This window comes from Scomber scombrus, chromosome 16 (assembly GCF_963691925.1).
Source record: "Scomber scombrus chromosome 16, fScoSco1.1, whole genome shotgun sequence".
NCBI classification, from domain to species: Eukaryota; Metazoa; Chordata; class Actinopteri; order Scombriformes; family Scombridae; genus Scomber; species Scomber scombrus.
This window is the reverse complement of record NC_084985.1, coordinates 16997956-17025718: the sequence shown is the minus strand read 5'-3', so window position 1 is coordinate 17025718 and position 27763 is coordinate 16997956. Positions and strand designations below refer to the sequence as shown.

At 40.7% G+C, this 27763-nt stretch overlaps 1 protein-coding gene across 1 annotated transcript; it reads left to right on the top strand.

Moving 5' to 3' along the window:
• Positions 1–25351, top strand: elp2 (elongator acetyltransferase complex subunit 2). Its single transcript, XM_062436592.1, has 22 exons — positions 1–140; positions 288–366; positions 1035–1105; positions 1205–1349; positions 2688–2765; positions 3086–3150; positions 3281–3347; positions 5869–6015; positions 6267–6362; positions 7709–7809; positions 13249–13380; positions 14069–14218; positions 15395–15586; positions 15722–15791; positions 15923–16018; positions 17492–17549; positions 18702–18774; positions 19312–19504; positions 22417–22538; positions 22672–22814; positions 23424–23537; positions 24044–25351. Exons 1-22 carry the CDS (start codon positions 9–11, stop codon positions 24258–24260), a joined length of 2541 nt encoding a protein of 846 aa, XP_062292576.1. The 5' UTR covers positions 1–8; the 3' UTR covers positions 24261–25351.
• Positions 25352–27763: the final 2412 nt, after the last annotated feature.

Here is a 27763-nt window from a genome sequence, read left to right as displayed (position 1 = left end):
CTTCCAACATGGCGCCGCCTGCAATGGAGACATGCCATGTTGCATGCTGTGCAAACAGGACACCAAATGTTGTTTCTTGGAGTCGTGGATGGACAATTGCGTTTGGGACATGCAACTCTGTGGCTCTGTACGACCCACAGGTAGTTCAATCTATTCGCTTCCTGCTGTGAAGTTAGCAGTGGCTGGTAGTTATCGCTGCTAACGTGGGCTAAGCATCTTACATGAGTAAATAAAGGGTTGTTTTGGTGGTGACACTTACTAAATACAACGTTTTGGTTTTGTTTTAGGGGAAGAGAGTTGTCTCGCTGCTGAATGGACACACAGACAGAGTAAATGCAGTGCAGTGGGTTCACAGAGAGGACTGTGGTGAGTGGGGACACCTGTCAAACATCTCTGTTTATATTGCTCAGATGTGAGTCTAAAGGTTTAAAATGAATCTAAAATAGCCTCCATATAAAGAACTTAGAGATATGAGATATGAATTGGTATTATCAGCTTGCTTTATTATCACCTTCTCCTTCACTTTGTTCTTATAACTCCACAAGACTTGAAAGAATAACCAGAACTATTACAAAATGACCCGAACCCCATAACTATGCTTAAATTAAGAAACCTTTTCTGTACATAGTACAGACACAAGTGTGTCACACATTTGGAATCAAATCCCATATCACATTAGATATTATCGCTTCCTTTTGCCATTGAAACATTTATACAGATATTTCCTTCTACTGAATTGTTCCCTTTGAATTTTGTGCGACTTGTCTATATACACTTAAAATGTGTTTACTACATTTGTTTTCTAAATACTGTTCTTTTATTGAGAATTGTAGGATATGTAGGATGTAGGATCATTCCCATATGTAGGAATGATATATTTTGTCTAACTTGTCACATATTTTTTTGCTTGTCTTGTTTTTTTATACCATTTTATTGCTTTTGTGCTCTGTGTGGTACTGTTGAAATGCCACTATGTACATATTTGTAATACATTTATATTGTACCTTTGTTGCTACTTGTTACTTATGTCACAGCTCCAGAGAGTCATCTTGTGTCAGGAGGCTCAGACAATCGCCTCATTGTGTGGGAGGCTCAAAATGGGAAGGTAAGCCATTAGACACTTCCAGTAGAGCTTCTGATACAGGATTCCCTGGTGTTCTTTATAGATATTGTATGGTGTAAAAATGTGCTCTGCATTTTACAGTTCATCCAGTCGGTGGAGTGTAAGGGCCATACTGGTCCAGTTTGTGCTGTGGATGCCATCTATGTGGACTACCCGAAGATTCTGGTGGCCTCCTCAGCATCAGACTCCACAGTCAGACTGTGGCTCTGCAGTGATGCCAAAGATGGTATGGAGAAAAAAAAGAAAGACTGACAGATACACTTGTGTCACTATTTGGATTTGTTGAGTGTGAATGTGCTAATATTATATTATATATACTATATTAATATTGGAAATGTTTTGAAATAGCAATTTGTTTAGGTTTCAGTTGTCATTTGTGCTTGTCCCATCTTGATATGAAGTAGTGTTTACTTATGACCCCTCGCCATGCAGTGCATGTTTGTGAGGTGTGAGCAGGTCAATCACAGAGTTATCTGACCCTTTATCAAACTGTTTACTTTCTGTAATTTTAGAGGCCTGCACAGGTAAACTTTTCTTTCTCTTTTCTTGAGAAAAGGAAACAAAGATTAGGGAAAAAATCAAAATGATTGATAAACTCTAATTTTGAGTCATGAATCTGTTTGGGTTTATATGTGTGGATATTTACAGTAGTATGAAAAATAAGTTGACTTGGCTTGTTGTTTTTTCAAAGACTCAAAGTCTGCTTTGCTAGAATTGGCAAAACTAGTTCATTTTCCTTCAGTTGTCTTTTATTGTTGTGGAACACATAATGTATCCAGAAATGTAACAGACTCATATAATTGCTTGATAAATGAATAAAAAAATCAGTTTACAATCACATACATTAGACAGTCTGCCACCTTGTGGTTTATAGAGTACATTGCAGTGTTTACATACAACAGGATAATTAGCCTGGTCTCTGCAGCACTGCAGACGAGTTTGTGCATCACATCTGACAGCGTGTGTGTAGTTTGACATTTTAAATTTACAATACACTGGTCTTAGTTTTGTATTTGAAAAGCAACTCAGTCTGTCAGCAGGTTTGGGGCAGAAATGGCTGTTCATCTTGTGTAATATCCCCAGGCAATGTTTTTATTTCCTAAAACATAATTTGAAAAATCACAGCAGCTGTGTTAATTGTAGAATTGTTTTATTTTTTCTTCACATAGTTGAATATTAGTCAGTATCTGTCATCTAAAATGCTTTTTATTTCTCAAGCTGACAGCTTTTGTTGAAAGTTTCTGTCCACTTGTCAGCACATATGAAAACTGATGCAGCTTGACAGTTTAAGTGTGTGTGTATGTGAACTGGGTCTAACCTTGGGGTGTATTCCCAAATAAAAATACCAGCTGGTTGTTGCCTGTATGCAGAGTGTGACAGCTTGAAAGAAACAGACAAAAACAAACACATATTCCACACAGGAACAGTCAAATATATATTTACAGATGCACACAAAGTCCAAAAGCTACAAATTTAACACAATATACGATCATCATGTATTTGTGTAGTAGTATTACTTATAGTGTATTAGAAAGTTTAATTCCATATGCATGTGTTTCCCCAGCTGAGTGCCTCCATACCCTATCATTTGGTAGCGGTTTCATGATGGATGTCTCTCTGGCACTGTTACCAGGCAGCAGAGGTAAGCCTAAGCTGTTCCTACATAGACATGCTGTAAGTTGTGCGCCACACACACTCACACAGACACACATTGTTTTCCATGTCATCTATCTCAATTTGCACCACTGCTTTTGTGCTTGTGTCCAAATGTGATATTCAAAATGCAGTCTGCGTTTGAAGTGTCTTGTGTCATTTTGCCTCTCTGTTTTACAAGCCTTTTGTCTGTTTGATACTTTGCCCCATCCATCCTCTCCACCTCAGTCGTGTTTATGAAAACCTGGATGTAGATATAAATGTATGCAACCTGACGTGTGTGTAAAGCTTAAATCTCTTTTCCCACAGTTCCCATACTCTCCTGCGGGGGTGATGACTCACGGGTGCATCTGTATGTGCAGTCTGACAAACAGGTAAGCTCAGATCGATACTCATTCAAAGGCAACTTATTCTTGCATTCTGTGCCAACTCTCTAATTTGAATTTCTAAAGTTTGAGGGCATCATTGGACCTTTTTTTTTCTTTTTGTATTGCTCTACAACAGCTGCAGAAAGTCATGACACTGCAAGGACACGAGGACTGGGTTCGTGGAGTGGCGTGGGCGTCTATAGGTGAGTGCCACTGATTGTTGTGTTATTGTTTGAGCCATACAGCCTGGCTTACGTTTTATGGTAGTGGCTCATTATGCTGGTATGTTTCAGTTAACTCAAAGTCAGATATATGGCAGGGGGGCTCTGTGATTAGGCATTTTTTAACCAGAAAGCCCAGGTTAAAATATTCAGAACAGCAAATAATAATCCACATTGCTGAAACGTTGTTGAGTAAGAAACAAACGCATACTATTTTACACATGGACCAGCCCTTTACACAGAATTATCAACAGAATCTTCATAAACCCGGCCAGATTATCATGAAATTAACCTCAGGAACTTTTTTTGTGCACTGACTAAGTGCCTAAGTGACTAAGCAAGCTACTAAAGAGGGTTTTTAGATTGTGTAGTGGTAAAGCAGTACTTTTGATTTCAAATGAATTAGGGTCTTTACTGAAAATTAAACATTTTTTAGGGCATCTTGCTATTTATTTGTAGCAGTTGACAGTGTAGAAAGAGGCCGAAAAAACTAAGAGAGAAAGAGAGCTCCCTGTCCGGAACTGAGCACTTTGGGCAGCCGTGGCACCCACAAAATACAAAAAATCTTCTCATCAGACTAGCATAGTTTTTTTTCTGCCATAAACACCATAAAGTTTAAAGTGGGATAAGTTAAAAATACAGACTTTGGTTCTAGATGTGTCCCTAAACAAAAAACTTTTTGTTTAGGACGTTTTCCAATTTTATACATGCATAGAAGAGGAATTGTAAGTTTAGTACAGTTGGATGGATATGGAAGGTCAGTTCTTATTACCTGCTTGTTTCTGAAATGGTTGTCTTTGTCTTCTGAAGGCTGAAAACTTGTGGTCGTCTCTCACTTTTGTTTTATCCAAATCAAGCCTGCAAAGTTGAGTAATGCAGGTTCTTGGCTTTGAAAGATTGAGATACTGTAACATGTCGTTGGCTGAACCAGAATGCTGAGAGGCAAGAGGAAATATCCAGGTACACCAGTCAACCAATTTGATGAGAAAGACAGACAAATGCACTTTGACCCCCTGTCTAGCTAAAAGCAAGCAAGCGGGAAAAAAAAGAAAAAAAAAACACTTTTTAGATCAATAGAACATAACAATCAGAAAGTCATGCTCTGTGTTCAGCCTTTACACCAGTTGTTGCTCAATAAGCCCAGCTCCAGCAACCAGAGTGCTATTTGCAGTATCGTGCTAGCAACATGGCAATGCATGGATTCAATCCAGGCTCTACTAATTGTGTAACCCTCTTCAAGGGCACTTCATTACTGTGATGTTCTGGCTGTGTAAAAGCTATTTCATCTCCTTAACCAGTCCTCTCCACCAGTGTCTCCTTCCCACTTGCAGTCTATGACCTACTCAATGCTGCCAAGCTATTAGCCAGCAAAGAGACACAGCGAAGTTTGTTTGTATGAAATATCCCAACAGGAATGACAGAGCTGCTCTCCAGTGCAGTAGGAGTTAGATAAATCATTCTGTTCGTTTATGACTCAGCAGATGGCAAATTGCAGCACTAGTGCAGTTTATCATAGCTGTTAAATATTGGGGTTCACTGCACGATGGATGGTATTTTCTGTTTTTTTGTGTTTCTATGTTTTAATCTATTTTCAAAATCACAATTTTCTCACCATTAGTCTTAGTGTTAGATTCAAATCAGCACTAGTGTGTGAAATCAACTGGTCATCTCTCAGAGATTTTATGGGGACAAACTTTCCTCTCCACTTTTTCTCCTGTTTAAAACTAACTTCTTTCCAGTTTATAAATACACTTTTAAAATGGATTTTTATTTATCCTCAGAATTTAATTATGTAATATACCTAGAAAATGACTTGGAAAAGGCCAATAAACCACAGCATTAGGATAGTTAAAATGTCATAAATAAAGGAAGGTGTTGTGTTTTCATTTCTTCATTCATGATTCAAGAGAAGTTCAAGTATAAACTTTATTTCTTGCCAATGGATAATTCATTCAACAACAGCATTACATAAAAAATACATCATGGAGGCTCAAGAAAATCACCAGTGCAAGTAGCTTTGGCAGAGTTTCAGACATTCACCAAAACAAATAAAACAAATAATCATCATTGTCATTATCACCAATGTCATTATTTTAGGTTTGGCAAATAGTAATGGCCTTCCTCTTCCCTGTTGTGCATTGCAGACGCCTTAGGTGGTAGCGACAGAGGAATTTTTATGACTGTTCAACTTGGCACAGGCAAAACTAGGCCAGTGGGCACTGGACTAAACATGAAGCATGAATTATGAGAGATGGACACACTCAGAGGACGTAGCATGTGTCTGTTTATATTTGGCCTGTAATCCTGCTGTTGTACTGAGCACTTCTTGAATGCGTAGATTACTGTTCAAGCAATAGAAATAGTGTAAAACAAGACCGTTAAAGATTTATCAGCCTGAAGTATACTAAGCACTGCATGTCATCTAGACAGGATTTTGTAAGAGTTGATAGAAAATGTCTTTCAGTAGGGAAGGTTTTTGAGGTTCTCTCTCTGACTCATTCAGGTGGGGAGCTGTTATTAGCCAGCTGTTCACAGGACTGTCTCATCAGAGTGTGGAGGCTGTGTGCCAAGTCTGGGACAGACGCCCGCACAGAGGACGATCACACCATCATCAAAATGAAAGAGGACGTTTTTGAAGTGAAGGAGAGAGGTGAGCAGGCCATGCTGGCTTGGTTATATAAAGGGCACCAATTAACTAAATGAAGAGACAATTTTGATAGTTTAATGACACTTAGTTTTTACTAAGAATGTTTTCATAGAACCTTTACACTTTAAAATTAGGGGATTACACAAAAAACATCTATACATACCTGTAATTAATCAGCACCTTTCCCTTGTTAATTGCATATAACTGTTATCATGACAACAGTTTTCTCTGGTCTCTTTGTGTTGCTTCAACAGATGCATCCTCAGTGTTTGCTGTGTCTCTTGAGACAGTCCTGGCAGGCCATGAAAACTGGGTCTATGGAGTCCACTGGCAGCCTCCTTTCTACAAAGGTACCTTGAATAAAAACCATGGAAGGGACTGGTCACTAATGAAGCCCACTTTTAGGACAATCTTCCCTCTAAAGGTTTTAATCACTGATTCAGTTTCTAGCCTGTGGAAGTAAATGGTTTAGCTCACATGCAAAGCTAGGAGACATTGTTTCTTTCCCTTTTTTTATTTTGCAATGCTATTGCTTATAAATGTCAGCAAGAGGTGGTGATAATCTGTAAAAAATAAGAAAACACAGGTGGGAGAAGTTATTGGTTTAATTAGTCATCAAGGGAGGGGCTGAGAGATATACTAAACCTTCTCTTTAAACTCTGGCTGCCTCAAAAGCTCATTATATCAAGATCATTTCACACCCATCTCAGCTTTCGTGAACACCACACATCATTATGTTTAGATAAGTGGAGCTGCACGGTTATGAGGTAAATGGCAGCCACAATTATTTTGGTCGTTATTCATAATACGATTTTTTGTTTAGGTTATTTTCCATTGTTATCCAAAAATATTTCCAATAGCGTTAAGTGTAGATTAAAATAATTATATGACACAACAGCATGCATTCAAATACAAATGAATCCATTCATAAATCTCTGTATAAAAATACTGTTTCACTCTCTTGTTTCACTCGTTAGTCTTGGTAGAGAAAATTTGTCTGAACTTGTCATTTCTTTTTGCAAGGCACTTTTCACATAGAGCAGGTCTAGACAGTACTCTTTATAATATTATTGACAGAGACCCAACAATCAGCAAGCACTTTCAACAGCGGTAAGGAAAAACTCAATTTTAACGGGAAAAATCCTCAAGCAGAACCCTTCTCTGGGTGGGCGGCCATCTGCCTCAACCGGCTGCGTTGAGAGAGAGAGAATAATATGATAATAATTGTAGCAGTGGGTGTTGAGCAGGATCATGGGGGCAGTAGGTTGCTCGCAATCACAGATCCAGATTCTACAGCTCCGGAGGTAGAAATACCTACAGAAAACAACAGGAGAGGAGAGGGATGACAAAGCACAAAACTACAGGAGAGAGAGAAGATGCAGAGTTAGAAACATGTATTAATGGGACATGAATGTGTACAAATGGATGTGGGAGAGGAGGAAAGAGGAGCTCAGCACGAAAAGCCTTTTTTTGTTGTTGAGGCTTTTTTATTGTGCTATTCTACTATACTATTCAAATGAAACAATCTGACACCCATAACTAATGTAACAAAGGGTGTGAGTATTTATTGTTTTGGACCACAAGTCATAAAGGTTTGGAACCACTGGTTTAATAACTGGCAGACCCCTGTTGACCGTTATTGACAGTGCATGCTGCTCCTGTATTGATTCTCCAGAGTCTTTGTCTCCCCCTGCAGGCGGAAAGCTGCAACAGCCTCTCAGTCTGCTCTCTGCCTCCATGGACAAAACCATGATCCTCTGGGCTCCTGAGGAGGGATCTGGAGTTTGGGTGGAGCAGGTGAGTGTGCCTTTGAATACAAAAGCGGGTGCCATACAACAACAGACTGTACACACACACACAAAGTATCAATAGCTCTCTAAGGGGAACACAGGGTTTGCACACACAGACCCACACAGTGATTTCCCCACCCATTTCTGCTAGCTTCCATCTCAGTAGCTCTTGACATGATCCGGAGAGCTTGAGCCCTCCCCCCCAGTATCCTCTCTTACGCTGTCAGTGCCCCTGCGTCGGTTTTCACTCTCCCTGACATTGAGGTGTCAGGAATAGAAGTGATAGACAGTGATGAAGAGGCGCTGAGCCCGGCGCACCACTGTGAGTTTAGACAAGCTGAGGATGTCCTCCCCCATCTTCCCTTCTATCATTCACTCACACCGAAACCCCTCTTTTACGGCCCACTCCCCAACACATCCAACAGGGGACGGAGAAGCCTGTGGAAGACATGTCATTGCCTCTGTGCTGCCTTTCTCCTTTATTATATTTTTCCTCCATGACCTGTCTATACCTTTCACTCTCGCCTTCCATCATTTTCTATCCTCCTCCTTTCTCCTCTCTCTTCACCGTTTGCCTCCTTTTTTTGTCTCATCATCTCACTGTCTCATCTCCCTCTCTCACATTATCTCTCTCTCCTCCTTTCCTTTTCTCTCCCCTTCCACCTCATCTCTGAGCTCTCAACAGCTGCTGTTGTGCTAGAAAGGGGGCTAAATTTAACACAGTGTGGATGGCAAAGAAAAAAGCTGTTCTCTGCCCATCTGCCCCACAGCTTTTTCTTTTTTTTTTTTTTTTCTTGTACGACTGAAAAATTCTCAGGTGGTTCAGAAGTTGAGGAGTTACCTGAGATTACCTTTCCACATCTCTGACAGAAACACTTACTCACAGATAGACTAAAAAAAAATAAAATCTCACACTCAAACTCCTGATATAGACTTAGACGTGAAGACATCTCGAAATACATCCCATCATGTGCACACACATCGCATAGCACAGAAAAGGCTCACCTCGCCACGGCAGGCATCTTGACTGTCAACACACTCCGAGGTGATGAGAAAGATTCCACAGTGGATCAATCACATTTTTGCACCTTTTGATCTCACCGTTCACATCCAGAGTAACTAGCAACAAAGAAGACAGAAAGGAGCAACCATGAAAGCCACAACTCCTCTCTCTGGCTTGACAAAGGGACGATGATTAGAGCCCGAGGCCGCCACTGATGTCACATATTCTTCTCGGTATGATTGGACAAATGTGGTCCAGTGGAAGAGAAAAGCAGCAGTGACTTTGAAATCCACTCTGGTGTGGACAATCACTCCTCAGCTCAGACTTTTTCTCTTGATGTGCAAGAAAAAAAACGTACCTGGAAAAAAACTTTTTTTAGTTTAATATGAAAGTGCAGAATGGATGAGTCTACTCTCCATTTATCTTCTAACTTCTGATACTCTGTCACACACACACACACACAAAAATATACATGTGCAACAATGACATATCAGTGAATTAAACTGGATTTACATTTTATCCCGTCGTTACAAGTGAGACTGAAATAAGGGCCTTTAGTTCTTTTTGTAGTGTTTTCATAACCTGTATAGCCCTCAAACACCAAAGCTTTTCTACAGGATGTTGAAGTTTTTGGCAGAGCAGATTCCGCAGCGCTAAATGACCAGCCATGTGTGTCTTAATTACCTTATTTTTACAAAGAAGCGCTTCACTTCTTCACACTGATTAGAGTAACTGGTGAGATTTAATGGAGAGTGGGGGTTAGCAGTGGGGTGGCCAGGGCCCACTGCTGCGTAAAGCACATCTTACTAACGAGACACACTGGTAATTAACATCTCAGACTGACCACAGCGGGCCACCACAACGCCCGGAGGGATTGTCAGTTTGTGTGCGCGCGTGTGTTTGTGTGTTTGAGAGATATTTTCAGATCACGGCTTGTGTACTCTCCTCAAGTTACACTTAGCCTCATGGCAGATCCCAAAAAGCCACTAATAAAAAAAGAGTCAATAATTCTGAATAATATACGTGAGTGACTTTCTGTTAATTACTTTGGTGAGGATTGAATATAAGTTAATTTCATGCTGTGCTACAGTTGGTCAATTAACCAATTTAAAATGAATCAACAACAATTTTGATATTTAATTAACTGTAAAACTCCTCTAATCAATATTTCTATTAACAATTAATGAAATTATTATCTATTATGTGAATGGTGTTGCTCATAGTAACAAATCCACAGAGAATTATTCCCAGCCTGTATCTTTACTGTTTTGGTTTACTCCCACCACTCTATGCAGCAGCACGCAGCTGTTCTCAGTGAAAATGGCAGACAGAAAAAGTTAGCAGCTGGCTGGTGAACATAGTGGATCATTTAGCAGTTACAGAGCAGGATACTTTCATCAGGAGTTGGTGGAGACCAGCAGAGCTAAAAAAAAAAAGGGTGAATATTAGACTATATGAGTTGCCTCATGCATGCTTAACGTGTAACTATGAAACGTTTTGCATCATACAACACCAAAACAATAAGTAAAACCACAACATATTATTGTGGACATTGATTTCGTTCAGCTATTGCTAAAAACGATCAGAGATGTGGGCAGATATTGTCATTTGAGTAAATGTAAGTGTCTTTGAATTTTGGAATATTGGTCAAACAAAACAGTGAATTTCAAGGCGTTGCCTAGTTTTTTTTTCTCCCTTTTACAGTTTTCTAATTGGAGATTAAACAAATGACTGAGATAAATTGAAGTAAAGAGCCATTCTCTATTTGTGTTGGTCAGTATTTCAGCCAGAACAGTTGAAAGCCTTTGATCCACACTGGATGGTTTTTCCCGGCTTGGCTAAGCTCATTCAGTGTTCGTCACCCTCTTTCTCTCCCTCCAAGAATATGCCTTCCCCTCTTTGCTGTCCTTGTTCTATTCCCCCCCCCCCCACCCCCCCGACATACCCCCACCGGCCACCGATAAGGCACGTCACGCATCCATATTGTTCCCCCTCTCGTAAACAAGACAGGTGACGGCTTTTGCCTCTGTGAGTTTTTGTATGATTTACGGCAGGCTCTTGTGTGCAGAATTTTAAAATCAATCTGCTTAATGTTGCATCTCATTCTCTCTCAATCTCACCATGTATGTTTCTACCTGACTGTCTGTCTGTTCCGCTCGGCCTCTCCACTTCTCTCTGGATAGCTGGAAGACCGTGCCATTCAGAGAGAAGGCACGCCTTTATCGCTGTCATTAGTTCCGCGGTGTTTCAGCCTGCAGAGAGGCATTATTTTGAAGGTCACAGATGACCCACGCAAGCTCCTTAAGAAGGCCGGATGATTGAGGACACCACTTTACTGCCACGTACAGTAGACAAACGTAGCCAAGATATGTGTGTGTGTCACTGCTAATGTGCGTTTGTGGCGTGTAGCCTTTCAACCTGTTTGTTTAATATAAAATTGATGCGCACACATTCTTTTGTGTTTTTCCCGAGGTGTGCATGAGGTCATTGCTGCAGCTAAACATATTCTCACTTCACCCACCTGCTTTCAGAAAAGATAACGGGCTGAGCTGTGCATCTTCACCAATTTTAATCATTTGAGTGGAGTTTCATTTTTCCTCACATCCAACATCCATATCATTTAAGATACAAGCTAATTAAAGATGGAAGATAAATAATACACCCATATCTCAATACAGACCACAGTGCTGCTGAGGGAGCAGCGGAGCACTCTCTAGGGTTTGGCTCTGCCGCTATCAATCTGCATAGATCTCCCCTCTGGGCCCAGTTTACAACCAAGTTCTCAAGGCCCGGAAAAGCTTGTAATTGTTTGCATTCCTGATGGCAATGAGAAGAGTGCCTGATCCACAAATACGGATATATAAGTCCTTGAATGATTGTTTAGTATTGAAAAATGAGTAGACGATGATGAAGATTTCTGGCATGATTTGAAGTGGAAAGGGTTAGGGTTAGGGTGTAATTGTGTCTTAATGCAGAGGACTAAAGAATATTCACAACCCACAGTTAAAAAAGCTTTCTGTAGCTTAAACAAGAATTGCTGTTTAAACGTTTTCTAAATATTTTTGATTAATTTCTGACATTGTTGCAAGTTATTTCTGTCTAGTCCCATAATCCTGCACTGAATCCGACTTGTCATGCAAGCAACGGAATGAGATCTTGTTTCTTCTATTTTAGTATGTAATTTCTGTTCTTTATGGATATTAATGCCAGTGAAAGGGTAAATGAATGCAGTTAAATTCAGTTTTACATTTTTAGAACTAATGAGTTGCTCTTTTGTTCATATTATGGTTTTGTTTAATCCTCTGTTTTTCCCTCCTACATGTCTGTTTGCTTTAAATGTACGTGTTTATTTCTCCTTTTTTTGTTCTCAGTTCTGCAAATAATACTTTGAGGAAGTCACTAATGTGACTTAAGATGACCTCAAACAGAGTTTTAAAACAAGTTAAGTCAGCGTCATTGATAACTACATTTGCACAAATCTAAATGTGCTTGGTGCCTCATGTAGTGATTTGTATCCACAAAATTGAATCAAGAATGTTCTTGACAATCAAAAGCGAATCAAAAGGTGCCAAAGGTGACAGTGACCGGTGATGAGAGTCCTTAGGAGGTGATTTTGTAGAAGGCATTGGTTCTGATGTGAGTGTGGGCTTTTTTTTCTTTTCTTTTTTTCCCCAAAGGACTGGATTTTCAGTGATTTTCAGTCTTATCCTCAGACAGTTTTACACCGTCTATATGATCTTCCCTATGAACATGATGCAGAGGTCACAGGCTCTCACCCAAATCCAATTTATGTAAATCCCTCTGTTTTCTCAAGCTTTGCCATTTTTCATGATTATTTTTTTTAATATGATACGGCACACTGCAATTGCTTTCATTTTGTATTAGACAAATGTATTTTGTTAAAAAAAACCCAACAAAACAGTTTATTCAACTCTAATAAGTCCCATTTTGCATAATTTCTCATCTGACTTGTCAGCTTAATTTGCTGTTTTTTCTGCCTCTTTCCACCATTGTGGGAGCTGTTACTTAATAAGTCTTGGAGGGACACTGAGAAAAGATTTGACATCCCTAACTTTCCTCTCTTCTCTTCTTCTTCTTCTTCTTTGCTATAAATCTGAGCCTGTATCCCAAAACCCAGTCGTTTGACATTAAATAGACTATATCCTATCATATAGGATGAGGGCAGGTGCTAAAGCAAATAATGTCTTTTTTTTTTTTTTTTGGAATAACCTACTTTAGTCAGACGCCTTTTCTCCATATGTGGCAGCTGTTGCACGGTTTATGTTGCTACATATTACTTTCATCTTTCTCTGCAGCAAGTAAGCGACTGACCCAGGAACCAAATGTTCTTCGCCCAGCTGATGTCGGATACAAGTTTGTTGAACAGGCAGATGATCAGTAACGATCACCCCCTCAACAAGTTTTTTTTTTCTGTCACACCAGGTGCGTGTAGGGGAGGTCGGTGGCAACACTCTGGGTTTCTATGGCTGCCAGATGAGTCCGGATGGCTCCATGATCGTTGCTCATGCTTTTCATGGAGCACTACATCTCTGGTGCCAGGACCAAGACAAAGAGGTGGGAGTTCCGGACGTAGTTATACCACAACTTTCAAATTAATATAATGCTAACATTTAAGTAGTTTGTCTGATTTCAATACATATGTGGAAATGTATGTAGAATGTTAAAGTGTTTCTTTCACTTGCACAATAAATTAATTTTTCCTAAAGGCGCTGCGATGGCAGGTGTATTTGAATTAAAATTTGATGGTGTTGCTACACAGTTACACTGTGTGAGCGACAGTGATTAGTGTAATTAGTCACACCGAGTCTCCTGTCTGCCACTCAATTTGACTGGCTTAGCATGTGTCTTTGTTGGGTATCCCTGAGAAAGAGCAGTGGTCTGTAGTTAAAAGTAAGTTCAGAGATAATTGCATTTCAGTTGTGCCTGCTCGAAATTCAAAGTTCAGCACAAACCTGAAGGTGTTGATAACTAATTCAGATGCTTCAAAAGAGATCAACTTCTCAGAGAGCAACACCTAAATTATAATTAACCACTCTGATGTAGGTTCTTTTTTTTAAACCAGAGACACCAATGCTGGGGATTGGCATCAGGCAGCGTGTGCCTGTGTGTGCCTGTGTGTGCCTGTGTGTGCCTGTGTGTGCCTGTGTGTGTCTGTGTGTGTCTGTGTTGTTGGTGGGTTGGTACACATTGAAAATCAATGGTTGAAAGGCTTGAAATGACCATTACAATGCTGTCTTCCCAGGGAGAGTGGAGGCCAGGGGTTGTGATATCAGGTCACTTCAATGCAGTCCAGGACCTGAGCTGGGATCCTGAGGGGGATTTTATCCTCAGTGTGGGCTCAGACCAGACTGCCAGACTTTTTACTCCATGGAGGAAACAAGACGGCAAAAAAGTAAAGCAGACATTAAATCACCTATAACATGTCAACATGCACGCACAAAAATGTGGAACCCTCATTGTAGCCCAAAATTATTGATAGGGTTTCAACATTTTTATGCACATAGTTAGAAATTAGATAAGCTAACCAGATGGAAATGTCTTTTTTTTTTGTGTTTTTGTTAATCATGTCAATTAAATACCTGAAAATCAAATTAATTCATCACATTGAAGCAAATACTCTGTAATTCCAGTCCTGCTCACTGATGTGCAATATTATCCACATCAACTATTCTAATAGTGTATAAGGAACACAAATGTAGTAAAGATAAAACACTATCACTCCACATTTCATTATACGTGAGATAATATAGAATTCCAAAATTACACTTCACACATCTGACATCAAAATATAGATATTATGATATAGGAGTGTTTGCCACACTATTTCTTCTTGTGTACTGAAACCCAGCAGTTACCTGGTATATGTTTCTCCTTTGAACACCAGGCAGGTGTTTTAACCTTTTATGGGATGCAGTCAATACCTAATAATAAATATTTAACTTGATATTTAACTTGATGAAACATCAAGTGCAATGCACTTGATGTTTCCTAAAATATGTTTTGACTCTGTTCAGTGATTACATTTTAGTAGGCTTTAGCAGTGAAGAGTTTTATAGAAGGAAAGGAAAAAAGACGAGTTACTGGATTGATTGATTACCTCTGGCAGTCCTGCAGGAACCTTTTTGCATTGATCCTTAACATCGAAACAAAGGGTTACCAAGCACACTTCTAACTTCACCTCATGTTTAATTCAGTTAAAAATGTTAAAACTGGGGTAAAACTCCCCAGTTTGGCATTCATTTTAGTCAGAAACATAATCAACAATCTAGTCTTCATTACATTATTTAACATAGCATTTGGCATATTGCCACCTCGTGCCTCTGCCAAAGGAAATCTGGTCATTGTTGCGGAGCTCTCCATCTTCCCTCGTGAGAACACTTTGCATCTAAAGCTAGAAATGTTTCATTTCAACAGGAGAGTCAATGTTGTGTTTGGCTCGGTTACAAATGCCTGAATTTAGGGCCAACAAACCAAGTGCCACAACATCAGAGATCTATGTACACACTGGTACTTCCCCCATCAATCATCGGATTTTTACATTATCTTCTTGTGTCTTTCACCTCTGCAGGCAACCTGGCATGAAATCTCGCGGCCACAGATCCATGGATATGACATGCAGTGTCTAGCAATGGTCGGGAGGTTTCAGTTTGTGTCTGGCGCCGATGAGAAGGTCCTGCGGGTCTTTCAAGCACCTCGTAATTTTGTGGAGAACTTTGCCAACATCTCTGGGATGTCAAGAGAAAAGCTGTTAACATCCAGTGTGAGTGTCCAGTTACAAAAAAATAGTCAGCGGAGCCAGTTGTTGTCCAACTGTAAAAAGTGCTAATAGGACAGTCTGGCCTCCTTGAAAAACCTGCATAGTTATTGATGGCTGTGTGTGTCTGCTCATTGCCAGGATTGTGCCAACCTTCCAGAAGGAGCCAGCACACCTGCCTTGGGTTTGTCCAACAAGGCTGTATTTCAAGGTAAAATACTTGTGCTGGGGACTAAGTTTTTTTTCTGATAATATTTCCCACGAAATCCATACAGTAAATTTATGAATTTTTCAGTATTTTCATTACTATATATTTATTTTAAATGTCCTTTAAAATTACAGGTGACCTTGTCTCAAAAACCAAAGAGGATGAGAAGCAGTTCAGCAGCGTATCTGACCAATACCAGGAGTCTTACTTTCACCCGCTCAGCTTGACTGGTACTATTAACCTGTTTCCAACATAACATGGTCTTCCCTAAAACATGGTAGTAATCTGTGTAAACTTTCATTCAATTTAAACCTCCCCGATAAAAAACTTTAGAACAAAAGTGCATCCGTGTCTCCCTCTACAGTCTGATAGCCTAATTCATTTTCCCCATCGCAATTCTCTCAGCAGCCTCACTACACATTTAAGAGCTTCCTGCCTGCCTGTCGCTCCATGTTCTTATAAGAGACAATGATATGCAGCCAGACGGACAGTTAGTTATTACTCTCTGCTGTCCCTGTGCTCTGTGCAGAGCCTGAGGTCTCATAGAGGCTGATGGTATTACAGCAGGAGACGAATACGAGGAAAGGGGTGGTGGGTAGTATGGAGGAAAGAAAAGGTGACAGGAAGCAGGTGAGCTGAAGGTTAAAAAGTGAGATAAGAAGGATGGGTTTGGAAAGGGAAATTAGAAGTAGAGAGGAGAGAGAAAAAAAGAGCATGCGAGATACAAAATAATAAGGAAAATAAGGAAACTAATTGTTGGAAATGGGCAGATTGGAAATGGATGAGTCAAATGAAGAGAGCGTAGCTCTGCGTTTTAAAACCCCTGGGCTAGAGGGTGTCAAGGGCTGTCATCAGCATGATTGAAGCCACTCCTTAATCTGCAATGCTAATTAGGCGGCAAGCTTATGTGATTGCAAAGTTTAAGTATCGATGACCCAGGGCTATGTAGGGAGCAACCGAGTGCGGAGACCGCTGTTAACAATGCATTTTCACTTCTTTGATTGGCTTCCGCGGGCAGGGAGATGAATGAATAATTAGGCAAAAATGGAATGCAGATGACCAATAAGAAATACACGAGGAGTATAGCTTTCAATTACACACAGCGCAAAGGCGGCGCAGGCTTGTGCAGAGCCTGCGGTGTGAGGGAGAGGATTGGCACCCAGCTAGATTTGATCCCCTCCAAAGCCAGCAGCCGTTAAGAATCAGAGATAACGCTGCAGTTGTTTCAAAATTGCTTTTTTTTGGGGGGGGGGGAAAGCGGCAAGTTGCAGGGCTCAGGATTTCATGCAAGCTAAATGCTAAAAGAAGCTGTGTGTGAATGTGAGAGAACATTGTCTCCAGGCGATCTGTCGTGTTCTCAGTCTTGCATATGCTGTAGCTTTTAGTTCACTCTTTCTCTCTCTGTCTCTCTTTGAGGTGCTTATACTGTCTTTTTTACCCCTTTAACTTGTATGGCTGTCACACACGCACACATTCAGCACCCTATCTGTGACTCTGGGTTAACAGTACAGGTATTTAAAAGAGGGAAATTATAATAGTCACTTGGGTGTAATCCTCATTTAGTAAATTGGAAACTGGTTGTATTTGAATTTTAAAACAGCTCATTTTTTTCAGAGCCTTGCAAATGACAGTTATGTAAGGTCTTTGAAATCTGCAGTTAACTGTGTGTGCGTGTGTCTTTTCATGCATGTCTGTGTGAGCAGAGCCCCCACCAGAGGATCATCTTCTCCAGAACACACTCTGGCCTGAGGTCCAGAAACTGTGAGTATCCAAATGTCTCTCTGCTAACTGTGTAACAAAAACCCTCCCAGCTTGTCTTACCTACTGGTATAAACAATATTCAGACTCCAGTGTTAACTAAGATGCTCTGAGGCGACATAAAATCTAAGTCTTGATTACATATTTCCACTTCCTCTCCCTATAAAAGCATTTTGGTTTCCATATTACTCTAAATGAAGCAGCATTTCCAGATGGAATCGTGTTTTCTTGGAGTTGCCCAAAAGGCTTATATGTATTTGAAAATGATGAACCTCCCAAAGCTCTTGGTTGCTGCTCTCCTCTTATTCATCATCCAGCTTCCTGCTATCCCATGAGCCTCTCCTCCTGGCTGAATATATTGCCTCCATTTGTGGCCAATGTCAAATCCATTTACCAGTCAATCTGCCATAAACATGACATATAGCGTGGCCATTTATTGTAGGTGTGGGCATTGTGTGCGCATGTTGAAAAGCATTTTTCCACCTTAATTTGGCTTCACCCCATTGAATCATTTAGCACATAATAGAAACATTAAAATGAGTAAGTGGCCGAATTATTTTTGTGGCATAAATAATACTCTTGCTGCTGTGCCAAATTGCAGCAGAAAGGTTTCTGGACATGCAGGACTTTCTCTCTGTCGGCTTGACATTTTAAAACAACCAGGTGGTAGTCAGCAAAGCTAAAACTAATTAGGCTGTGAATGATTAGCTGGAGCATCGTCGTTGTTCATCTCTGTCAGAGGGAGACGGTCCAGTCATCGCAGATCAGTATTTTAATTTCACACTCTGTCTGCTTATTTACCTGTCAGCAAGCGACACCGGCTCGAGCCTGGAAGCTTGTTGAGGTGGCGCTTTGGAATAACAAAATACTTCATTACCACTTTCTTGGTTGCCGTCCCGTCTGTCCCTCCACATGTTCAATGCGGCCGATATCTTAGTCAGTTCATGATTTATCTTTGTATGATTACCAACCCTCTCTCTCTCTCTCTCTCTCTCTCTCTCTCTCTCTCTCTCTCTCTCTCTCTCTCTCTCTCTCTCTCTCTCTCTCTCTCTCTCTCTCTCTCTCTCTCTCTCGCTCTCTCTCTCTCTCTCTCTCTCTCTCTCTCTCTCTCTCTCTCTCGCTCTCTCTCTCTCTCTCTCGCTCTCTCTCCTCCAGGTATGGTCACGGCTTTGAGATGTTCTGCCTCGCCTCTGACAGCGCCAGGACAGTGGTGGCATCGGCGTGCAAGGTGAGAAGGTGTCACAGTCAGGACTACATGACCCCCGCTCTCAGCAAAGGGCAGAAGATCAGGGAGGAGAGAGCATCATGACATGTTTACACTGCATGCACATATTCACACCACAAGACACATTCACAGGTTGAGTTTAGACTGTGCTGTCAGTCAGGTATTGATGGTGCCTACCTTGTTCTGACCTTGTGAAGACAAACATGGCTCTCCCACCTCCTCACCCTGCATTCCTCCGCGCTCTCCCCCTCCTTCAATCTCCTGTTTTGTTCCAACTGTCCTTCCTCTTCCCCTCGCCCTCTCTTTGTGTTATTCTCCTCCCATAAGCCCTTTTTATTCCCTCCTAAGATCCTCCTCATCACCAATGTTTCACTCACCTCTGCATATTTTATTTTTTCCAAGACATAGGTTTACTATGAATTCTTGATCTGCTGAGGAAGATCATGTAATATGATCGAAAACTCCAGAACAGCTACTAATCGGACCTTGTGGTGAGATTGTTTTGTTAACAGATCCAAACTGTCCTTACTGTCTTTCTAGGCATCTAAAGCCGAACACGCATCAGTGCTGCTGTGGAGTACATCTACGTGGCGCCAGCTTCAGACGCTGCCGTGCCACACCCTCACTGTCACCCAGATGGCCTTCTCCCCCGATGCGCGACTGCTATTGGCTGTTTCCCGTGATCGCACCTGGTCTTTATGGAGACGCAACCTGCCCACCCCTGATAGCCCAGGTGAGACTGCGTAAATCCATTGAGGCAGGATTCTATTATTCTGTATTCTTAAATTTATTCACTTTGGCTCAAGATAAGATTAATGTTCTTCACAGTGCTTTGCAAATAAGTGCAGTTTAATAAAAAATGTGAATTTGAAGACAAAAATACAGCACTGGAGTCTCACTGGCAGACAGCAACAACTCATTTAATTCAAATTAATTAAAAAAGGTAAACCTACTGAGCAGATTTGTTCCAAATCAAATTCTAAGTACAGCTGGCCTGTTTGGAAGGACTCCCCTAATTAATGCTGTGAAGAGCCAAACAAGTGATGCCTTGACTGAAACTAGTCCAAAAAAGAGCTAATAAAGGAAAGGATTTTCCTGTGTGTTCATTTAATTTTAGATTTAACAATTTATTCTCTGCATATTTATGTAAATTGACTACGATTTGACTTTCTTTAACTTTTCAGAAACATCTCATATTTTTATTGCTGTTAATACTTTGGGTGCTTTAAAATGAGGTACTGGGGGTTGACACTACACAGAATAAAGGGGAACTTTCCTGTGTACTCCCAGTCAACCTCATCCATTGCCAAAAGGGCTTGACAGTATAGCAAAGTCACAACAGATAGTGATAACTCATCAAATCCCTGCTTGCATGCTCATCATTTCAGGATCGAGTTGAGGAAGAAAACTATCAATGCTGTGGTCAAATTCTTCGGGTTGTTCAACCCTTTTTCAAAAAAAAGAAGAACAGACATGAACTCTGGTGCTGTGAACCTGAGATTTCATTTCAGGCTCCTGGGCCCAGATACAGCCACAGCCACAACCATACAGCCTTATGTTGTTTTGACATATTGCAAATATCAAAGCCTCCTTTGTGGCTCTCTGTATCATTCACTTTGTCTGTTTTGCCTGATCTTTTCCCCCATTGAGACTTAACTCAGTAGTGGTGACATTAATGATCAGAGATTCAGATTTGTTTCTGGAAGCCCACCAGAAATTAAGTGAATGAGAAATCATGTCTGAACCAAAACCCTAAATACACCCATGGAAGTCCCAAGTAGACTCATTCTAAATAGTAAGTATCTGTGTGTTTTCAGCTGACCTTATCAGATCAGGTTTTGGCCAGGCATGACTTATCCACATTAAAAACTGTTTCTCGGTTGTAGTTATTATGTAAAGACAATTATAAACTTCTATAACATTTACGCAATCATTTTTTGGCAGCAGGGAGAGAGATGGATACGACATGCAACACAGACCACTGGCTGGAATCAAACCTGGGATATTGCCGTTTTGTGAGGTGCAAAGTACCCATTCAGTTACCAGGGCGCTCCCTTCTACAACAAGATTGTTAAAACTTACAAAAGCCTAAATAAAATGAAAAATGAGTAGTGATATCAGATCAGCATTTGCATCGGCCAAAACCCTGAATCAGCAGAAAAAAAGAAGGATCAGAGCCTCCTTACTCTCCTCTGCACAGCCCCTGTTGTAAACAAGAGCATGTTTCTGGGAAATGTGTTTATATGAAAGAGCCTCAGCACCTTGACACAGACAAATAACCCGATCCTGCATCCAAGGTGAGCAGAACACGACATTTAAGCCCAGAGGATTACCTCCCACCTGCAACTGGTAACGCATCTCATGGCTCTTTGGCAGCTCTTGAGATTCTTAATGGGCACAGACAGAGGCTAACCAGTCCCTCTCTCCTCTGTGTGTGTGTGTGTGTGTGTGTGTGTGTGTGTGTGTCTGTCTGTGTGTCTGTCTGTGTGTGTGTGTGTGTGTGTGTGTGTGTGTGTCTGTGTGTGAGAGAGCGAGAGAGAGGCAGGGAGGGAGTGGGTGGTTTGGAGAGGAGGTGGGTGGGGGTGTCCGTCTGTTCTGGTTGGCTGCTGAATCACTCAAGGTGATTGTGAAGAACACGCAAACACACACAGTCTCACAGGCCAGACAAGGGAAGGTTAAACGAAGTCAGAGCTGATCAAACAAAGTGACTCCTCTTCTCTGTCTCTCCCCTTCCTCCTACCTGTTTTGTCATGCCTCATCATCCTCCTTTCCTCTTCCTCTCACTCGTGAGTCAAGAACCCAGACACTGTTACCTTTCCCTCTTCTCATTCCTTCTTCTCTTTGTCCGCTTTCTATCTAATTTGTGCAACCTTTTATATGCCCCTTTCTTTTATCCTCTTGATGTTTTTTGTAAACTGTCTGTCAACTGAACACATCTCCTCTTTCTTTGTCTGTCTCTGGTCTCCATTTCTGTATGGTTGGACAAAACAGCTGAATATACCCCTAAAAGTGTTAATGGAAGGAGGTGCAACACCTGTGTGTCCCAAAACAACAAACCCTCAAATATGTGTGTATGTGGAGAGTGACGTAAACACACAGAGACAATACAGCAGAAACAACACAGTGGTAAATTCACTTTTGTGGTGATTTTACTGCTGTGTGTACAGCCTGAGTTGTGTGTATGTGTTTGTGTGTGTGTGTGTGTGTGTGTGCGAGTGCCAATGGAGACCAGCACTGCTGTGGACACGCAGACAGGCGGCTGCCAGCAGCATACAAACAAGCTCTCTGGGGAAAACCAATCTGGGGGCTGATATGACTTAGGCTGGGGAAATAAACAGCAGCAGGTCATAAACCAAAACTGACTGAAATGGAGGGCTGGAATGAGGTTCTCTGTCTCGTTGGGTTGTTTATTTGTCGCTAGGGAGAGCCTTTGCTTCTACAGAGCAGTGAGGCAGAGATCTAGACATGCTGATGTCATGCCACAGTAATCATAACACAAAGTTTTGACTAGCAGTTCATCTCTTGTGGAAAAGGGTTTTTCTGTGTTGCTGCATAATTGAAATGTGGCCAAATATACGTCAGTATCGGGGCTGATAATAGTATTTTGACTTTACTATACTTGCTTGTGTTAATTTATCCACGCAGAGCCCCAGTTCTCGCTGCATGCACACACAGGGAAGGATACAGCTGTACACAGCCGAATCATTTGGTCATGTGACTGGAGCTCTGACAGCAAATACTTTGTTACATCCAGTCGGGACAAGAAGGTAAGTGTTCAAATTTTGACTTCATTTCAAGGTTGGTAACCTCTTCAGTTTAAAAGACAATCGCATTTCGAGTGAAGTTTTATAGTGAGCATTAGTTTTTTTCGATTGCTCACACAAGTTTGTGTGTGTCCAGGTGATTGTATGGGGACCATGTAGATTGGAGGACTCCGGAGAGCCTGCGCCTCCTCATGAGATTAAACCATTTTCTTCCATCTTGGATGTGGGCGATTCTGCCACTGCTGTGGCTTTCTGCCCTGTACTCTGCTCTGATAACAGGTACACACACGCAACCAGCACTGTATGAGTCACAGGGTTGTCAAGGATCATCACTCATTTCACAATTGCTTATTCTGTGTAGATGTTATTTTGTAACCTCAAATGACCACAGATCTGTTTATTTCCTGCTAATAAGACATTGCATTGAGTCAGAAATAGTTTAAAGGCAAAGTTAACAGTAGATGTTCCACCCAGTGAAGATGGAGTGAATAAATCAGTTGCTTAATGTCTAAAATAGCTCATAGCAACCAAATTGAATGAATTATTTGTGTATGCACTAATGCATAAACCATACTATTTGTTTTATTCATACAATATTCAGCTTTCTCCAACATGTCTACACTTAGAGTGCATGTGAAAAAAAGCAAGTGTACTGATGATTTTTAATGTAAAGTTTTTAGCAGTTTTTATTAGACCCGCAAATGCACAATCTTGATGAAACAGGGAGAAATGGAGCATGTGATGTATGTTAGTTAGGCCTCTTTCTTAGTTTGGAGTTATTAAATGAACAGACTGAAATAATCAAGGCAAAAAAGAAAAAGCAGAAACAACAAGTCTTTAAAGGTCTTCTCACCCGTGTCTGTGTCTGTGTTGTGGTGCCTTCTGCAGCTACCTGCTGGCAGTGGGTCTGGAGTGTGGGAGGATTCTGCTGTACAGGTGGAGCCCTGACCAGGACCCCGCTGGAGGACATGACTGGGGCAGCTGTGCAGAGACTGACACCTTGTATCCTTCCTACACACACAGCGCACACACAGTTCATCTGAAGTTCAGATGATTCTGATGTAAATTACAGTAAATTACAGTAACAGCAGTGTGACTTCAGTTTGATGGCGTTAAGTTTTGTATTATAAGAAAAAAAAGAGTGTGCTGTATGTCACAGGGTTATGTCATTCATGTGTAGAGATTTGGAAGTTAATTGAAGACCGGTGTCTTAAGTGCTGCACACAACCACATTTTTGTCCGGGAACATTTTTAAAAATCAAGTTAGTTGAGTTATTCTTTTGGATACATTTGAAATGTGTATTAAACACTGTGCGTGTGTGTGTGGTATTGTGCCCAGTGACCCAAGAGTGTGATGACAAAAGCCTGTGATTGTCACTTTGTTTATATTGTGTGTTTAGAAGCATAAATAGGACAGTAGTAAGTGTGATGGGCATTTTGCTGTATTTAGTTTAATGCCATCCAGAGTTGTATCTCGTTGTTTCCTTTCATCATGCATCCTTTTTCAGACAAAGCCACTCCTTGGCAGTCAAGAGGCTCGTCTGGAGGCCCAGAGCTGGCCGAGCAGGTCGAGAGAACAACAGTCGGGTTGGACTGAAAGGGGAGGAGGATGAACAGACTGACAAAGAAAATGAACTGGAGGAGGAAAGCTCCTGGGTCCAGCTTGCCAGTGCTAGCGCCGACCACTCTGTCAAAATCTTCAACATCAACAAACTGGCTCTTTAGCACCACTAACACTGACACTATGATGTCTCTCTGCATGTGAGAGACACTTGGACTGAGGGCCACAGGCCTTACTGGGGCACCAAGGCCACAGCTGCTCGCTGGCAAGCCATTCACTCCCTGTGACAGCCAGTTAAGTCATGGGTCACTCGCAGGACAAACCCACAGCCCGCATGGCCTGCAGTTTGTCTGCACACAGCTGAACAGATTTGATGGGTGGAAGCAAGATGGTGAAAACACCAGGACCTTAGGGTGGTATTTTGCTGGGACACACAAGTGTTTTAGATTCAGTGAAGAAATGGCTGCTTCATATCTTTACAGATCACTTATACAATTTATCCAAGTTAACTTTTTTTTTTAATGAACTCTTTTTAGTAACAAATTAAGAAACTGATGAGGCCATTATGATCATCCTTTCTCTGCAGTTGTTAGGGATGTCATTAACCACTCAGCTTATATGGTGTTTTTGTTTGTTTTGCGACCAGTAAATTGAATCCACATTTTTTTGTACCCACATCCTGATAGTCTCTGGTCTAAATGAAGCTCTAGTGATAAAAAAAAAAATTGACTAGTGCAGAGGTTTTCAAAGTGGGAGACGGGCCTTCCCAGGGGCACGCCACACTGTTTCAGGGGAGGGTCAGTGAATAGAACTGAAAAAGATATTACATTAATTATTACATTGGTTATCAACAAAAAAAAGGGGGGGGGGGGTTGCCTTTTTCCAAGCTTTGTGTTAGGAGAGGCCCACAGTGTCAGACTTTGAAAACCTCTGGTCTAGTTAAACCATAAGTATATTTTTGTGTGGTTCTGCTACAGATTTTTTTATACATTGATTGCAACCATTTTTAAGGTTTCCTATCTCCCATGCGGCCAGTAGTTTCCATTCCTACTTTATTAGTTACAGATTTATTTTTGTTTCATTTGCACTTATAGCGTCATTACCACACAATGTAATTTGTAATAGTTACCAGCAAAATCACATAAAACTAAAACAATGATCTAAAAGACACAAAAATGCTTTGTCGAGCTGAAGAGCACTGCATAAGAGGATGATAAATAATCTGTGGATTTGTCACTACGAGCGACACCTTTTGCTTTACACATCGTTCGATCTGTTAATATAAAAATATTGATTAGAACAGCTATAAAAGGAAGGTCTCGATATTTTACAGCATATTAGGATAAAGCAAAGCAGGACAGTCCAGTTATTGAATACTGGCACTTTAGATTAAGGTTACAGCCGCTTTTGGAGACTGAGTAGGGACCTTAACAGAAATCTCAAGGACAGAGGATGATCCATGTCTTGGATTTACTGTGGGCTCAGCCAAGTGTGCCATCATTATATGTCAGCCATAAATTTATCTGCAGTAGATTGTAACTACTGGCCATAACTCTTTCTCTAATCACGTATCCTGGTACGTATGGAGGCATCAGTCAACCTAGGCCACACACTTCAGGAAATGGCTGTTTTTCAAACAGTGAAATTAGGTTTTGGGACAATACAGCCATACATCAAGTGATTTTCCACATCATATATAACCTAATGTAATTATTGAATCATCATCATTGATGTTTCAATTTAAGCGTGAATGATCTTTCTTGTTGGAGATTTTCATCAACACATTTGTGTGAGGAGCTCTCTCAGCTCTTTACTCTGACTAGCATACTAATACATAAGGCATACGCTCCTTTCTCACATGTGCTCTCCATTGTGCCCTTGACCACTCATCTTGATGAGGTTGCATTGCCATAATGTTGTGCAGAGGACAGATTAGAAGTTTCATCTGAAAATCCTTGAATCCTGCAGATTAATGGGGAAAATTGCGACCAGCGGCACAGGTAATAAAGCACTAATAACACTCCTTGAGACCTCAGAAAAACTGGTCCAGGATGGGTTTTGAATGAGGGTATAGTGGAGATGAATACAGAATATCATTATGACTATTATGCATCTGTGTCAGTTTCGGCTCTCCCAGGTATTTATTATTTATTTATTCAGTTTATGTCAGATAGACAAAGACGATGATATTGTTTGTGTGTCGTGAGTCTGTTTACAGCATATATGCACTGTCGCCTTATAGTCGGAATGAGTCATACATCAGTGTAAGGAATTAGTGCGTGGGTGGCAGTGTGTGTTTTTTCTGCCTCAATGCCTTTTTTGCAGAGTAGCAACACTTACAGCTATTGTGTAAACTTGCAATTAGTTGTGGAAAGACAGGTCTGGATTGCTGATCTGGCAGATCTGGATCAAAGAAAAATTCCATAAATGCAAACTATGTCTTTCATTCCAGGCAACTTACAACAACTCAACTCTATTTATATAGCAAACATGCAGCCCAAAGTGCTTCACATAGCAAGATTAAAACAACACATACCAAAAATAAAAAGCAGACGACAATAAATAACATTTTACAAGACTGAAAATTACACTAATAAAATAATAAAATGCTGTAATATCCAGAAGCAAAGTGTTCCACAGTTTAGGGGCATAAAAACTGAAGGCAGCCTTACCGGTACTTTTATGGGACACATAAGGAACATTTAAAAGAATATCGGCGGAGGATCTCGGTGATCTGGAAGGAGCTTAAAATGAAAGATGATCTCTAATTTAGAGAGGAGCAAAGTCATTTAAAGCTTTGAAAAACAATTTAAAGAACTTTAAAATCAGTTCTTAAAGATACATGTAGCCAGTGTAGTGTCCTAAGCAGCAGGGCCTGTGTGATCCATTCTCTTTGTTTTAGTTGAGACTCTGCCTGCAGCATTCTAAACTAGCTGTATTTTCTTATACACTTTTGAAATAATCCAGTAAAAGGGGAATTACAATAGTCCAAACTGCTACTAATCAAAGTGTGAACAAGGATTTCAGCATCTTTCTTTGTTTAAAGAGGTCTGACTTTGGCTATATTCTTAAAATGAAATAAGAGATGTTTTAATGACCTTGTTAAATGAGAACAAAATTTATATCAGAGTCTAAAATCACCCCCAAGTTTGTGATGTGTGTTTTAATCTGTAAACTAAGCTGCTTTGTATCAAAAAAAATGTTCCCCCCTCATTTAATTTTAAAGGTTTTTATTCATCCATACATAAATGTCAGTGAGACAGGCAATGACAGCATGCGATGCATAGGGGTAATTTGGTGAGACAGATGTACAATTGTGTATCGTCAGCATACAATGGTAATTGACATGGTGATGGTTAATAATTTTTCTAAGTAGGAGCATAAAACAACATTGGGCTGACAATGCTTCTTTGAGAAATACCACGAGTCTGATGCAGAAGCACTCAGGCTGACAAAAAACTGTCTTCCACTTAAACAAGACAAGATATTTTTCTCAAGTATGTGAGGTCTAAGAAAAGGACAGCCATATTGTTTGCATGCATGTTGATTATCATGTCATTTACAGCTTTCAGTAGCGCTGTGTTGGGGTGTGCTTGATGTCCACATTGGAGCTTTTCTAAAATGCTGCTGTTGGTTAGATACATTTCTATTTGATTAAAAACTAATT